General features: G+C 40.0%; 1 protein-coding gene across 13 annotated transcripts in view; it reads left to right on the forward strand.

The window, feature by feature from the left end:
• The window catches only part of mycbp2 (MYC binding protein 2), a 286,672-nt gene that overhangs the window by 267,863 nt on the left and 5,356 nt on the right, over positions 1-13,453 (forward strand). For all 13 annotated transcript variants that reach the window (XM_024388610.2, XM_024388613.2, XM_024388615.2 and 10 more), the window contains 2 exons: positions 6,176-6,283; positions 10,833-10,998. In XM_024388610.2, the coding sequence (XP_024244378.1) occupies positions 6,176-6,283; positions 10,833-10,998 (274 nt within the window). The remainder of the gene's footprint in view (positions 1-6,175; positions 6,284-10,832; positions 10,999-13,453) is intronic.

Genomic DNA, 13,453 nt, shown 5'->3' on the forward strand with positions numbered 1-13,453 from the left:
CAGTTACTGTAGTTAATTTTTGTTTATCTAAGAAAATGCTAAATGTTGGTATTCCTGATTACATATATGATCTTGAGTCATATAATTCCTGATGAGAACATATGATTACTCATCAACAGCAACACTAAAATAAAGTGCAGTATGCGTGTGCAATCAGTATGTAAACATGGCTCAGACATTATATATGCTATAATGTTTTCTTATAAAGAGAAAAATAGGCACAGTACTTCTCATTTCCCACTCTGGGGTAATGTGATGAACTGTCACTGTTAAGCAGCTCTCTGTAGCCCTGGAGGTCCATCCATCTGTAGGAAGTGCAACACAGGGTGCATTGACCAATTCATTAACGTTGGCTTCAGCTTGCTTATATTGAGCGGGTACTACCTGTTTGCTGAAATACGTGCGAAACGGAAAAGTGCGTAATGTGGCTCAAGCAGTTGCACGAGGTCATGAAACCCCTTATTCTTAACCACCAAGAATGGGTGCATATCTGTGGGTATAAACATGTTCATGCACTGAATGAAATGAAAAAAGGTACTAACCACATTTGGCTAAAACTTAACAAAGGTACAATCTATTGTGACAATGATGTATACATATGGGCAGCTTATGCTCCTCCTTCAGATTCATCATATTACAATGATCAGTTTATTGACGATCTCCATTCAGAAATCATTACATTTCAGGCAGAGGGTAAAGTGCTTCTTTGTGGAGATTTCAATGCAAGAACAGGTTCTGAGCCTGACTACACTGATGCGGGAGGTAACCACCACATATTTGGACACCCCTCCTTGTAAAGTAGCCCTATTATAAATAATAGAAACAGTCTTGACCAAATACTGAACAAAAATGGGAAGGAGTTAGTGCATCTCTGTTGAGCCTTAGGGCTGTTAATGCTTAATGGTAGAATCAGAGGGATCTCTTTAGGTCGGTTTACTTACTGCTCAGCTCTTAGGACAAGTGTAGTCGATTATGCCATCACTGACATCGACCCCCTCCTCCATTAGTGCATTCACTGTCAGACCACAGACACCACTGTCAGATCACAGTCAGATCAACGTGTTTCTGAAGAAATTAACCAGCAATACTCATTCTAAAAAAACAGCCCAATAAACTCTACTACATAGACCAATCGTAGAGATGGGCTCCAAACAGTGCAGAGATTCATTGAAACATTGAACTCAAATGAAATGATGAACTCTAATACAGTTCTTCAATAACTCACAATACCAAAACAATAAAGATGGTATCAATTCGGCTACTCAAAACATCAACTGCATATTCCAAAAAGCAGCATCTAAAGCAAATTTCAGAAAACCAAAAAATGCAACATCAGAAACAAAAAACTAAATGTTTCTGAAAAATGGTTTGACAACGAATGTAAAATAATTAGAAAACACCTAAGACAAATGTCAAATGAAAAACATGAGCAGCAAAACAACCCAGAGCTACACTATGAATACTTTGAAACAGTATAAACATACACTGAAACATAATACATTTAATTATACCAGTACGACACTTGATGAAAATTGAAAACGCAATTGACCAAAATCAGTTCTGGGACATGTGGAACAATTTAAGCACGACAAAGCCGCAAGAATTAGCGATACAAGATGAAGGAATTTGGAAAACTTATTTTGATAATCTATACAAAACCTCCCTCAAAAAGACTTAAAACTTCTTACGGCTGCAGTCCCTGTACAGTCCCTGTACAGGTATCAACATCAGCGGAAATTTCAGTGACAACTAATAGTACTCGATACAACTCAAACTTTTATTAAAACACACATGCAGGGTACTCAATTAAAGCTATACTCGTTGTGAATCTAGCCAACATGTCAGATTTTTTAAATGCTTTTCGGCGAAAGCATGAGAAGCTATTATCTGATAGCAATTCAACGCCCGAAATACCCAAAGGGGACGTAAACAGAATAATTAGCGTAGCCGGCGCTACACAAAACGCAGAAATAAAATATAAAACATTCATTACCTTTGACGAGCTTCTTTGTTGGCACTCCTATATGTCCCATAAACATCACTATTGGGTCTTTTTTTCGATTAAATCCGTCCATGTATACCCAAAATGTCCATTTATGAAGCCCGTCTGATCAGGAAAAAACTGCTTTCAAAAACGCAACGTCATTTTTTTAAATTAAAAAAGTTGCCTATAAACTTTGACAAAACACTTCAAACTACTTTTGTAATCCAACTTTAGGTATTAGTAAACGTTAATAATCGATCAAATTGATCACGGGGCGATCTGTATTCGATAGCAGCAAGTCTTGAAATCATGATCCATATTCTCCCTTTCATAACTTCCTCTGGCGTGCCCGAAGACAGGAAGTGCCTATTCCTCATCTAACCAAGGATAAACTTAAACTCAAATGCCAGTACTGGCGACATCGTGTGGAAGCTGTAGGCATTGTAAACTGGACGCCATCTATTTTCACTTGCCATAGACAATACAGAGACTGGCGGAGGGATATTATTTTTGTGTTTTTTTTTAACAGTTTTCCTTGGGATTTTGCCTCCTACACCCGTTCTGTTATAGTCACAGACATGATTTAACCAGTTTTATAAACTCCAGAGTGTTTTCTATCCACACATACTAATCATATGCATATACTATATTCCTGGCATAAATAGCAGGACGTTGAAATTTTGCGCGATTTTTAACAAAACTTTGAAAAAAAAGACCCGATCTTTAAAAGGAACCAATTAGAAATTCACGAAAAATGTAACATCCTTGAATCAGTCATTAAAAACAACCAAATGCCATTAGATTACCCAATAACCCAACAAGAACTAAATGAAAAGCTCAAATCTATAAAATCAAAGAAAGCTTGTGGTCTAGATAACATCAGAAATGAAATGCTGAAAAACAGCACACCTGAGTTGCAAAATGCTGCGTTAAACGGTTCAACATGGTATTAACTTCTGTCTGCTTTCCTGATGTCTGGAACCAGGGGCTCATCTCCCCTGTCCACAGAAGTGGAAACAAATCAGACCCAACAATTACAGGGGAATTTGTGTCGACAGCAACTTGGGAAAGGTTTTCTGTAGCATTTTGAATTCAAACCTTCATGAAAAAAATGTAATAAGTAAATGTCAAATTGGCTTTCTCCCTTACCATAAATACACCTTACACACACACACTAATTAATAAACACCATCTCAGTACTGACCATGCAGTGGGGCAAAAAAGTATTTAGTCAGCCACCAATTGTGCAAGTTCTCCCACTTAAAAAGATGAGAGGCCTGTAATTTTCATCATAGGTACACTTCAACTATGACAGACAAAATGAGAAGAAAAAAATCCAGAAAATCACATTGTAGGATTTTTTATGAATTTATTTGCAAATTATGGTGGAATAAAAAGTATTTGGTCAGCTACAAACAAGCAAGATTTCTGGCTCTCACAGACCTGTAACTTCTTCTATAAGAAGTTATTTACAACATTGAAAAAACAAAACAAAATCCCAAAATCGACTGAATTACCATCTGGCCCTAAACAGAGAATATGAATTGGCTCATTATCTCTACTCTGTCAGAGATTCGAAGCAGAGACAGATCCTTACCAAGTACAGGCTGAGTGTCCACCAATTGGCAATAGAAACCGGCAGACATAAAAAGACATGGCTACCCAAAGAGGAGCGTGTATGTGGTCACTGCACGACAGGGGAGGTAGAGACAGAGATGCACTTTCTCCTTTACTGTGAGAAATATTCCTTACCAAGATATTCATTATTCACAAAAATGACTACATTTATTCCAAATTTTAAAACTAAAAATACTCATTGGCGAAGGAGCAATGGCTCTTCTTGCAGTCAAATAAGTATTTGCCTCCCATAGCCTGAGGGACACTGAATAATAACATCTGCATAGTAAACAGTAACCTACTTATTATTATTGTTCTTACTATTATTGTTATTAATATTATTATTGTTGTGATTATCATTCCATATAGTAGTGGTATGGGTAGTATGGGGTGATGGTAATGTTAGCAGTTTAATGATGGTTGTAGTAGTAGTAATGATGATGGTAGTTGTAGCACTGATGTAATGATGAAGATAGCAATTACTTAGTTATGTTTCATTTTCCATGTTTAGCTTTTTATATTTATTACATTTCTACTATTAGCATTTTATTATTTTTTCATTTAATTTTGTAGTATTATTATTTACTACCATTTTATATTTGTTGTTCTTTATAATTGTATTACAATGTATATTGTTGCGTTGGCAATAGACTTATCATCAATACATTTTCGAAACTATTCTCACAGTAATCAAATATTTTGCACATGAACTGCTGCCCATTTGGAATAAGAAATCATGAATGTATTTACATGTGAATGTCTTTGTCCGTCGTGTTGTATAGTCCTGAACAGAACTAGAGTTTACTCTGTTCCATTCGCTCCTGAAGCAGCTTCTGTGAAGATAGGCTAGCCTGCCGTGTCGATGGTTCCCAGTGGGTTGATGAGAGTAGCGTAATACAGTGATTTGGCAAGAGTGGTAGGATGGTTTGAAGAGTTTGCTTTTCTAGATATTTGACTCACGACAGTGATTGTCTGAGAGGAGTTTTTCCCCCTCGTTTGGTATTCGGGATTCGACCACCGCCGTCTTTCTGGTATAGTCTGGGGGGTGAGTTGATTTTCTTCACCTCGTGTTGAGGTTCAAAGTTCTAACCACATTTCATACTTATTTTCCACCATAATTTGCAAATAAATTCATAAAAAATCCTACAATGTGGATTTTATTTCTCATTTTGTCTGTCATAATTGAAGTGTACCTATGATGAAAATTACAGGCCTCATCTTTTTAAGTGGGAGAACTTGCACAATTGGTGGCTGACTAAATATTTTTTTGCTCCATTGTACCTCCTAAAATCACATTCCTATCTTCACAAAAACACTTCAATCATTGTTCATATTGTATGCACAACGTTAAGAATGGAGACTTCATACCTGTAGTGTAAATACTTTTCAAGTTGCAGTATTTCCTTAATAACCTTTTTTAATGAGAAATCAAAATAAAAACCATTATGACATGAGTTTTCTATAGATCCTCTCTGACCATTCCCCATGTTCTTATGTTAGAAATATTGTTCCAGTATTAGGCGTTAGAACGTGTTAGAGTTTCGGCGGGAAGACTGTCTGCGAAACAAAGACACATTCCTAAGCGCATTTGAAGAGGGAGGGAGGGAGAGAGTCTTCTTCTACTTTAATTTACGACAGGGTGTGAGGTGTCAAAACCCCCACTCCAGTTCCCTCCTCCCCTTTGCGGAGGGAACTTTTGTTTTACTTTATACCCCTTTTTCTCCCCAATTTCATGATCTCCAATTGGTAGTTAGTCTTGTCCCATCGCTGCAAAAAGGTCGAGAGCCATGCGTCCTCAGAAACACGACCCTGCCAAGCTGCACTGCTTCTTGACACACTGCTCACTTAACCCAGAAGCCAGCCGCACCAATGTGTCGGAGGAAACACTGTATAACTGGCGACCGTGTCAGCGTGTATGCTCCCGGCCCGCCACAGAAGTCGCTAGAGTGCGACGGGACAAGGACATCCCGGCCGGCCAAACCCTCCCCTAACACAGACGACGCTGGGCCAATTGTGCACCGCCTCATATGTTTCCGGGTCGCGGCCGGCTGCGACAGAGCCCAGATCGAACCCAAGTTTGTAGTGAAGCCTCAAGCACTCCGATGCATTGCCTTAGACCACTGCTTCACTCGGGTTATGTCACATTTGACATTGGTGGTTATGTCACAGTTATGCCACATTTATAAAGACTTTAAAGCATGATTTGTAACACATTTATGTCGTGTTTATGAAGGCTTTATTTAGCCTTTATAAGCTGCACATCACATCACCATATAAATTTAATATAAAGTTGCACATCACCATATAAATTATATTTTCCTTATAGGGATTTTTTAAGATTAAACTTATTGTCGATTTAGCAAGAGTGTTGTCGTGTGAATTTAAAAAATAACAAAAACTTAAATAGTGAGCTATACCTTTGGGAACACAGGAGCAGCAGGCTACATTTTCCTACATAGAATGTTTTGGAAGTAATATCGTTCACAGATGTCTGTCAGTCAGTTTCACTTGTCTCTAATTAACTTATTTGGGAGGCTTATCCCCTGACCCCTTCCCTTCCTTCCTCTGTTGCAGGCGTACTTTGGGGGAGAGGCGCGCTGTGACGCGGAGGCAGGACAGGGAGACGACTACGACCCCAGCGAGTTGATCTGTGGAGCATGCTCAGATGTGTCCAGGGCACAGGTGGGTCGAGGGAAAGGTCCAGAGAAGGCCTTAGGGCAGTGTTTTCCAAACTCATTCCTCTAGGAACACAGATGGTGCACGTTTTGTTTTTTCCCCTAACTAGAGGTCGACCGATTTGTTTTTTCAACACCGATGCCGATTTATTGGAGGACCCAAAAAAAAACGATACCGATTTATTGGACGACTAAAACTAAAAAAAAATATTTATTCATTAGTAATGACAATTACAACAATACTGAATGAACACTTTTATTTTAACTTAATCAAATCAATTTAGCCTCAAATAAATAATGAAACATGTTCAATTTGGTTTAAATAATGCAAAAACAAAGTTTTAGAGAAGAAAGTAAAAGTGCAATATGTGCCATGTAAAAAGCTAACGTTTAAGTTCCTTGCTCAGAACATGAGAATATATGAAAGCTGGTGGTTCCTTTTAACATGAGTCTTCAATATTACCAGGTAAGAAGTTTTAAGTTATAGATGTTATAGGACTATTTCTTTCTATACCATTTGTATTTCTTATACATTTGACTATTGGATGTTCTTATAGGCACTTTAGTATTGCCAGTGTAACAGTATAGCTTCCGTCCCTCTCCTCACTCCTCCCTGGCCATTTCACTTCGGTTACACCAGGCTCATCTCGGGTTGATGGGCTTGAAGTCATAAACAGCTGCCGCAGTCATCCCCTCTTCAAAGGGGGAGACACCCTGGACCCAAACTGTTACAGACCTATATCCATCCTGCCCTGCCTATCTAAGGTCTTCGAAAGCCAAGTCAACAAACAGGTCACTGACCATCTCGAATCCCACCGTACCTTCTCCGCTGTGCAATCTGGTTTCCGAGCCGGTCACGGGTGCACCTCAGCCACACTCAAGGTACTAAACGATATCATAACCGCCATCGATAAAAGACAGTACTGTGCAGCCGTCTTCATTGACCTTGCCAAGGCTTTCGACTCTGTCAATCACCATATTCTTATCGGCAGACTCAGTAGCCTCGGTTTTTCGGATGACTGCCTTGCCTGGTTCACCAATTACTTTGCAGACAGAGTTCAGTGTGTCAAATCGGAGGGCATGCTGTCCGGTCCTCTGGCAGTCTCTATGGGGGTGCCACAGGGTTCAATTCTCGGGCCGACTCTTTTCTCTGTATATATCAATGATGTTGCTCTTGCTGCGGGCGATTCCCTGATCCACCTCTACGCAGACGACACCATTCTATATACTTTCGGCCCGTCATTGGACACTGTGCTATCTAACCTCCAAACAAGCTTCAATGCCATACAACACTCCTTCCGTGGCCTCCAACTGCTCTTAAATGCTAGTAAAACCAAATGCATGCTTTTGAACCGATCGCTGCCTGCACCCGCATGCCCGACTAGCATCACCACCCTGGATGGTTCCGACCTTGAATATGTGGACATCTATAAGTACCTAGGTGTCTGGCTAGACTGCAAACTCTCCTTCCAGACTCATATCAAACATCTCCAATCGAAAATCAAATCAAGAGTCGGCTTTCTATTCCGCAACAAAGCCTCCTTCACTCACGCCGCCAAGCTTACCCTAGTAAAACTGACTATCCTACCGATCCTCGACTTCGGCGATGTCATCTACAAAATGGCTTCCAACACTCTACTCAGCAAACTGGATGCAGTCTATCACAGTGCCATCCGTTTTGTCACTAAAGCACCTTATACCACCCACCACTGCGACTTGTATGCTCTAGTCGGCTGGCCCTCGTTACATATTCGTCGCCAGACCCACTGGGTCCAGGTCATCTACAAGTCCATGCTAGGTAAAGCTCCGCCTTATCTCAGTTCACTGGTCACGATGGCAACACCCATCCGTAGCACGCGCTCCAGCAGGTGTATCTCACTGATCATCCCTAAAGCCAACACCTCATTTGGCCGCCTTTCGTTCCAGTACTCTGCTGCCTGTGACTGGAACGAATTGCAAAAATCGCTGAAGTTGGAGACTTTTATCTCCCTCACCAACTTCAAATGTCAGCTATCTGAGCAGCTAACCGATCGCTGCAGCTGTACATAGTCTATTGGTAAATAGCCCACCCATTTTCACCTACCTCATCCCCATACTGTTTTATTTATTTACTTTTCTGCTCTTTTGCACACCAGTATCTCTACCTGTACATGACCATCTGATCATTTATCACTCCAGTGTTAATCTGCAAAATTGTAATTATTCGCCTACCTCATGCCTTTTGCACACATTGTATATAGACTCCCCCCTTTGTTTTCTACTGTGTTATTGACTTGTTAATTGTTTATTCCATGTGTAACTCTGTGTTGTCTGCTCACACTGCTATGCTTTATCTTGGCCAGGTCGCAGTTGCAAATGAGAACTTGTTCTCAACTAGCCTACCTGGTTAAATAAAGGTGAAATAAATAAAAAATAAACAGCGCAATGCTTGACGCACAATGAAGAGCTGCTGGCAAACGCACTAAAGTGCTGTTTGATTGAATGTTTACGCGCCTGCTTCTGCCTACCACCGCTCAGTCAGATACTTAGATACTTGTATGCTTAGTCAGATTATATGCAACGCAGGACACGCTAGATAATATCTAGTAATATCAACCATGTGTAGTTAACTAGTTATTATGATTGATTGTTTTTTATAAGATAAGTTTAATGCAAGCTAGCAACTTACCTTTGCTTACTGCATTTGCGTAACAGGCAGTCTCCTTGTGGAGTGCACAAGGACTAGTTAACTGTAAGGTTGCAAGATTGGTTCCCCGGAGCTGACGAGGTGAAAATCTGTCGTTCTGCCTCTGAACAACGCAGTTAACCCACCGTTTCCTCGGCCGTCATTGAAAATAAGAATGTCTTCTTAACTGACTTGCCTAGTTAAATAATTAGCGCAATGCTGTTACATCTTTAAATAAAGGTGTAAAAAAAATAATAATTCAATCGGTGTCCAAAAATACCGATTTCTGTTTGTTATGAAAACTTGAAATCTGCCCTAATTAATCGGCCATTCCAATTAATCGGTCGACCTCTAATACAAAGTTTGGGAACTACTGTCCTGTTGCATCACCCAACTTCTGTTGCGCTTCAATTGGCGGACAGATAGCAATACATTCTCCTGCAAAATGTCTTTATAAACTTGGGAATTCATTTTTCCATCAGCAAGCTGTCCGGGCCCTGAGGCAGCAAAGCAGCCCCAAACCACGATGCTCTATCCACCATACTTTACAGTTGGGATGAGAATTTGATGTTGGTGTGCTGTGCTGCGCCTTTTTTCTCCACACATAGTGTTGTGTGTTCCTTGCAAACAACTCAACTTTATTTTCATCTGTCCACATATTTTGCCAGTAACGCTGTGGAACATCCAGGTGCATTTTTGCAAACTTCAGATGTGCAGCCATGTTGTTTTTGGTCAGCAGTGGCTTCTTCTGTGGTGTCCTCCCATGAACACCATTCTTGTTTAGTGTTTTACATATCATATTGTAGACTCGTCAACATGTTCCAGAGATTTCTGTAAGCCTTTAGCTGACACTCTAGGATTCTTCTTAACCTCATTGAGCATTCTGCGCTGTGCTCTTGCAGTCATCTTTGCAGGATGGCCACTCCTAGGGAGAGTAGCAACAGTGCTGAACTTTCTACATTTTAGAGACATTTTGTTTTACTGTGGACTGATTTTTAGAGATACTTTGTAACCCTTTCCAGCTTTATGCAAGTCAACCATTCTTAATCTTGTGTCTTCTGAGAACTTTTGTTTGAGGCATTGGTTCACTTCAGGCAATGCTTCTTGTGAATAGCAAACTCAAATTTTGTGAGTTTTTTTTTAAAGGGCAGCTCACACCAACATCTCATATCTCGTCTCATTGATTGGACTCCAGGTTAGCTGACTCCTGACTCCAATTAGCTTTTGGAGAAGTCAATAGCCTAGGGATTCACATACTTTTCCCAACCTACACTGTGAATGTAATAATAATAATAATAATTTGTGTAATTTGTGTTTTATTAGTATAAGCAGACTGTGTTTGTCTGTTGTGACTTAGATGAAGATCAGATTTAATTTTATGACCAAATTATTTAGAGATCCAAATAATTCCAAAGGGTTCACATACCTTATTTACATACAGTGGCAAAAAAAAGTATTTCAGTTCTTAATTTTTTATAAATTTGCAAAAATGTCTAAAAACCTGTTGTCGCTTTGTCATTATGGTGTATTTTGTGTAGATTTATAAAGAAAAATGTTTTTATTTAATCCATTTTAGAATTAAAATTGTAACGTAACAAAATGTGGAAAAAGTTGAGGGGTGTAAATACTTTCCGAATGCACTGTAAATCTGATATTTCAGTTTTTTATTTTTAATAAATAAGAAAAATTCTAAGCTTGTTTTCATTTTGTCATTATGGGGTATTCCGTGTAGATTGAGGACGAAAAAAACGATTGAATCCATTTTAGAATAAGGCTTTGACGTAACAAAATGTGGAAAAAGTCAAGGGTTCTGAATACTTTCCGAATGCATCCTGTTTCTATTGATTATCCTTTCCCAATGTAGTATAACACATCTATGTTCCATCTGCAGATGTGTTCCAAGCATGGGACAGACTTTCTGGAGTACAAATGCCGGTACTGCTGCTCGGTGGCTGTCTTCTTCTGCTTCGGCACCACTCACTTCTGTAACGCCTGCCACGATGACTTCCAGAGGATGACCAGCGTGCCCAAGGAGGAGCTGCCTCACTGTCCTGCAGGTACAGACGTACTGTGCATAATGCATAATCATGGCAGTTTTTGCTTTGTACTGAAAGTGCTCCATCTTGAAAACTTGACTGCTGACATGCACACTTTTTTGGGATTGTATTTCAGTGAACAAAATACAGATCAAAATACTAAAATATTAAATTCTAAAACAATCAAAGTTTATTGGTTGCGTACACAGCTTTGCAGATGTTAACGCAGTTGCAGTGAAATGTTTGTGTTTCTAGCTGTAACAATGCAGCAATATCATGCATTACAATATAACAATAGGGATACCTAGTCAGTTGCACAACTGACTGCATTCAATCAAAATGTGTCTTCCGCATTTGTATCTGTATTTATTATGGATCCCCATTAGCAGCTACTATTCCTGGGGTCCAGCAAAATTAAGGCAGTTTATACAATTTAAAAACAATACATACATAGATTTCACAACATACTGTGTGAAACTCGGGCCCCTACTCCCACCACAATCACATTTCTACAGTACAAAATCCATGTGTATAGTGCATATGTTATCGTGTGTGTGTGTCTGTGCCTGTGTTTGCTTCCCAGTCCCCACTGTTCCATAAGGTGTATTTTATCTGTTATTTAAATCTGATTTTACTGCTTGCATCAGTTACTTGATGTGGAATAGAGTTCCATGTAGTCATGGCTCTATGTATTACTGTTCACCTCCCATAGTCTGTTCTGGACTTCGAGACTGTGAAGAGACCTCTGGTGGCATGACTTGTGGGGTATGCATGGGTGTCCGAGCTGTGCGCCAGTAGTTCAGTAGCTCGGACACCCAGCGCCTCTGAATCAGAGAGGTGTGGAGGGCTGCCTTAATGGACGTCCACGTCATCGGCTCCGAGGGGAGCGGTTGCTATTAACTGCCTTGCTCAAGGGGAGAATGGCAGATTTCTCCACCTTACCGGCTTGGGGATTCGAACCAGCGACCTCAGGCCAGCAATGTCAAATACATTATATGTACTAACCATTCGAAAAGTATTCGGACCCCACAATTTGTTACATTACAGCCTTATTCTAAAATTGATTAAATAAAACATTTTCCTCATCAATGTACACACAATACCCCATAATGACAAAGCGAAAACAGGTTTTCATATTCGGCGTCGGCAATTTTCTGTCCCTGCTCGAGCGGGGCTTCTCCATCTGTCGGAGGGTTAGGCGCTGGGAGGAACGGGCTCAAGTTATCCTGCCTCTCGCCCGTCCATAAAGGGTTCTCCTAATCCTGTGAAGCGTGGCAGTGGGCGGATTTCCTCGTCTTTCCAGCCAAGCATGATTTTGGGCAGCTCCACGGAAAGAAATATTGACCATTTCTGGTTCCAAAACAATGTTCTATCCCAGAATTTGAGAGAATTACATTGCTAAGCTGCTCCCGAATGTACTACATCATGACATGGACTACGATATAATCCATTTCCATGTGGGTTTTAATGACATTATGAAGAGCAGCTCTGAACAGTTGAACCTGGTTGACTGACTGACTAATACAAGACCCAACATATCTGGCCCTGTGTCCTCTCTGAATCGTGGCATTTGAACGCTATAGCAGGATTCTTTGTCTTCACAACTGGCTACGTGATTATTGCAGCTCAGTGGATGTAACTTTTGTTGACAATTTTGATACCTTTTGGAAACAAAACGTGTTTTATAAGGAGGATGAGATCCACCCAAATCATTTGGATTCCTGGATCCTTACACCGCATTATAAGGCTGCGTTGACACAATAACTTATCAATGACCCAAGCCCAGCTCAGTTAATGCCTACCATTGTGTTGCCGAGTCATCATAATGCTTTAGAAAATGTACATTATACCAAGGGCATTGGTAGACACAATGTAAGTAACCATTTCTGGTGCAAAAACAATGTCTTATCCCAGAGTTTGAGAAAATTACATTGCTAAGCTGCTCCCGAATGTACTACATCAGGACATGGAAATCGATTATATCGTAGTCCATGTGGGTTTTAATGACATCATAATGTCATTAAATGTTCCTATAACTGTCCTGAATGCCTCTGCTGATCCGACAGATATTGTATGCAGTAATCATGTGTCTATGAACCAGATTTATACGGTATACCTTTGATACAGTGGTAGCAATACAAGGTTGTAACATCTACAGAAAAGACAGAAATGCCAAAGGTGGAGGTGTTGCCATTTAGATTCAGAACCACATTCCTGGGAAGCTTAGAGAGGATCTCATGTTAAATACTGTTGAAGTAATATGGCTGCAGGTTCATCTGCCTCACCTAAAGCCCATTATTGTGGGAAGCTGCTATAGACCAAGTGCCGTCAGTATCTGGATAACGTATTAAATGCTTGATAATATATGTGATATCAATAGAGAAGTATATTTTCTGGGTGATTTTAAATATTGGCTGGCTATCATCAAGCTTCCCACTCAAGAAAAAGCTTCAAACTGTAACCAATGCCTGCAACC

Source organism: Oncorhynchus tshawytscha, linkage group LG26 (genome assembly GCF_018296145.1).
Source record: "Oncorhynchus tshawytscha isolate Ot180627B linkage group LG26, Otsh_v2.0, whole genome shotgun sequence".
Classification (NCBI taxonomy): Eukaryota; Metazoa; Chordata; class Actinopteri; order Salmoniformes; family Salmonidae; genus Oncorhynchus; species Oncorhynchus tshawytscha.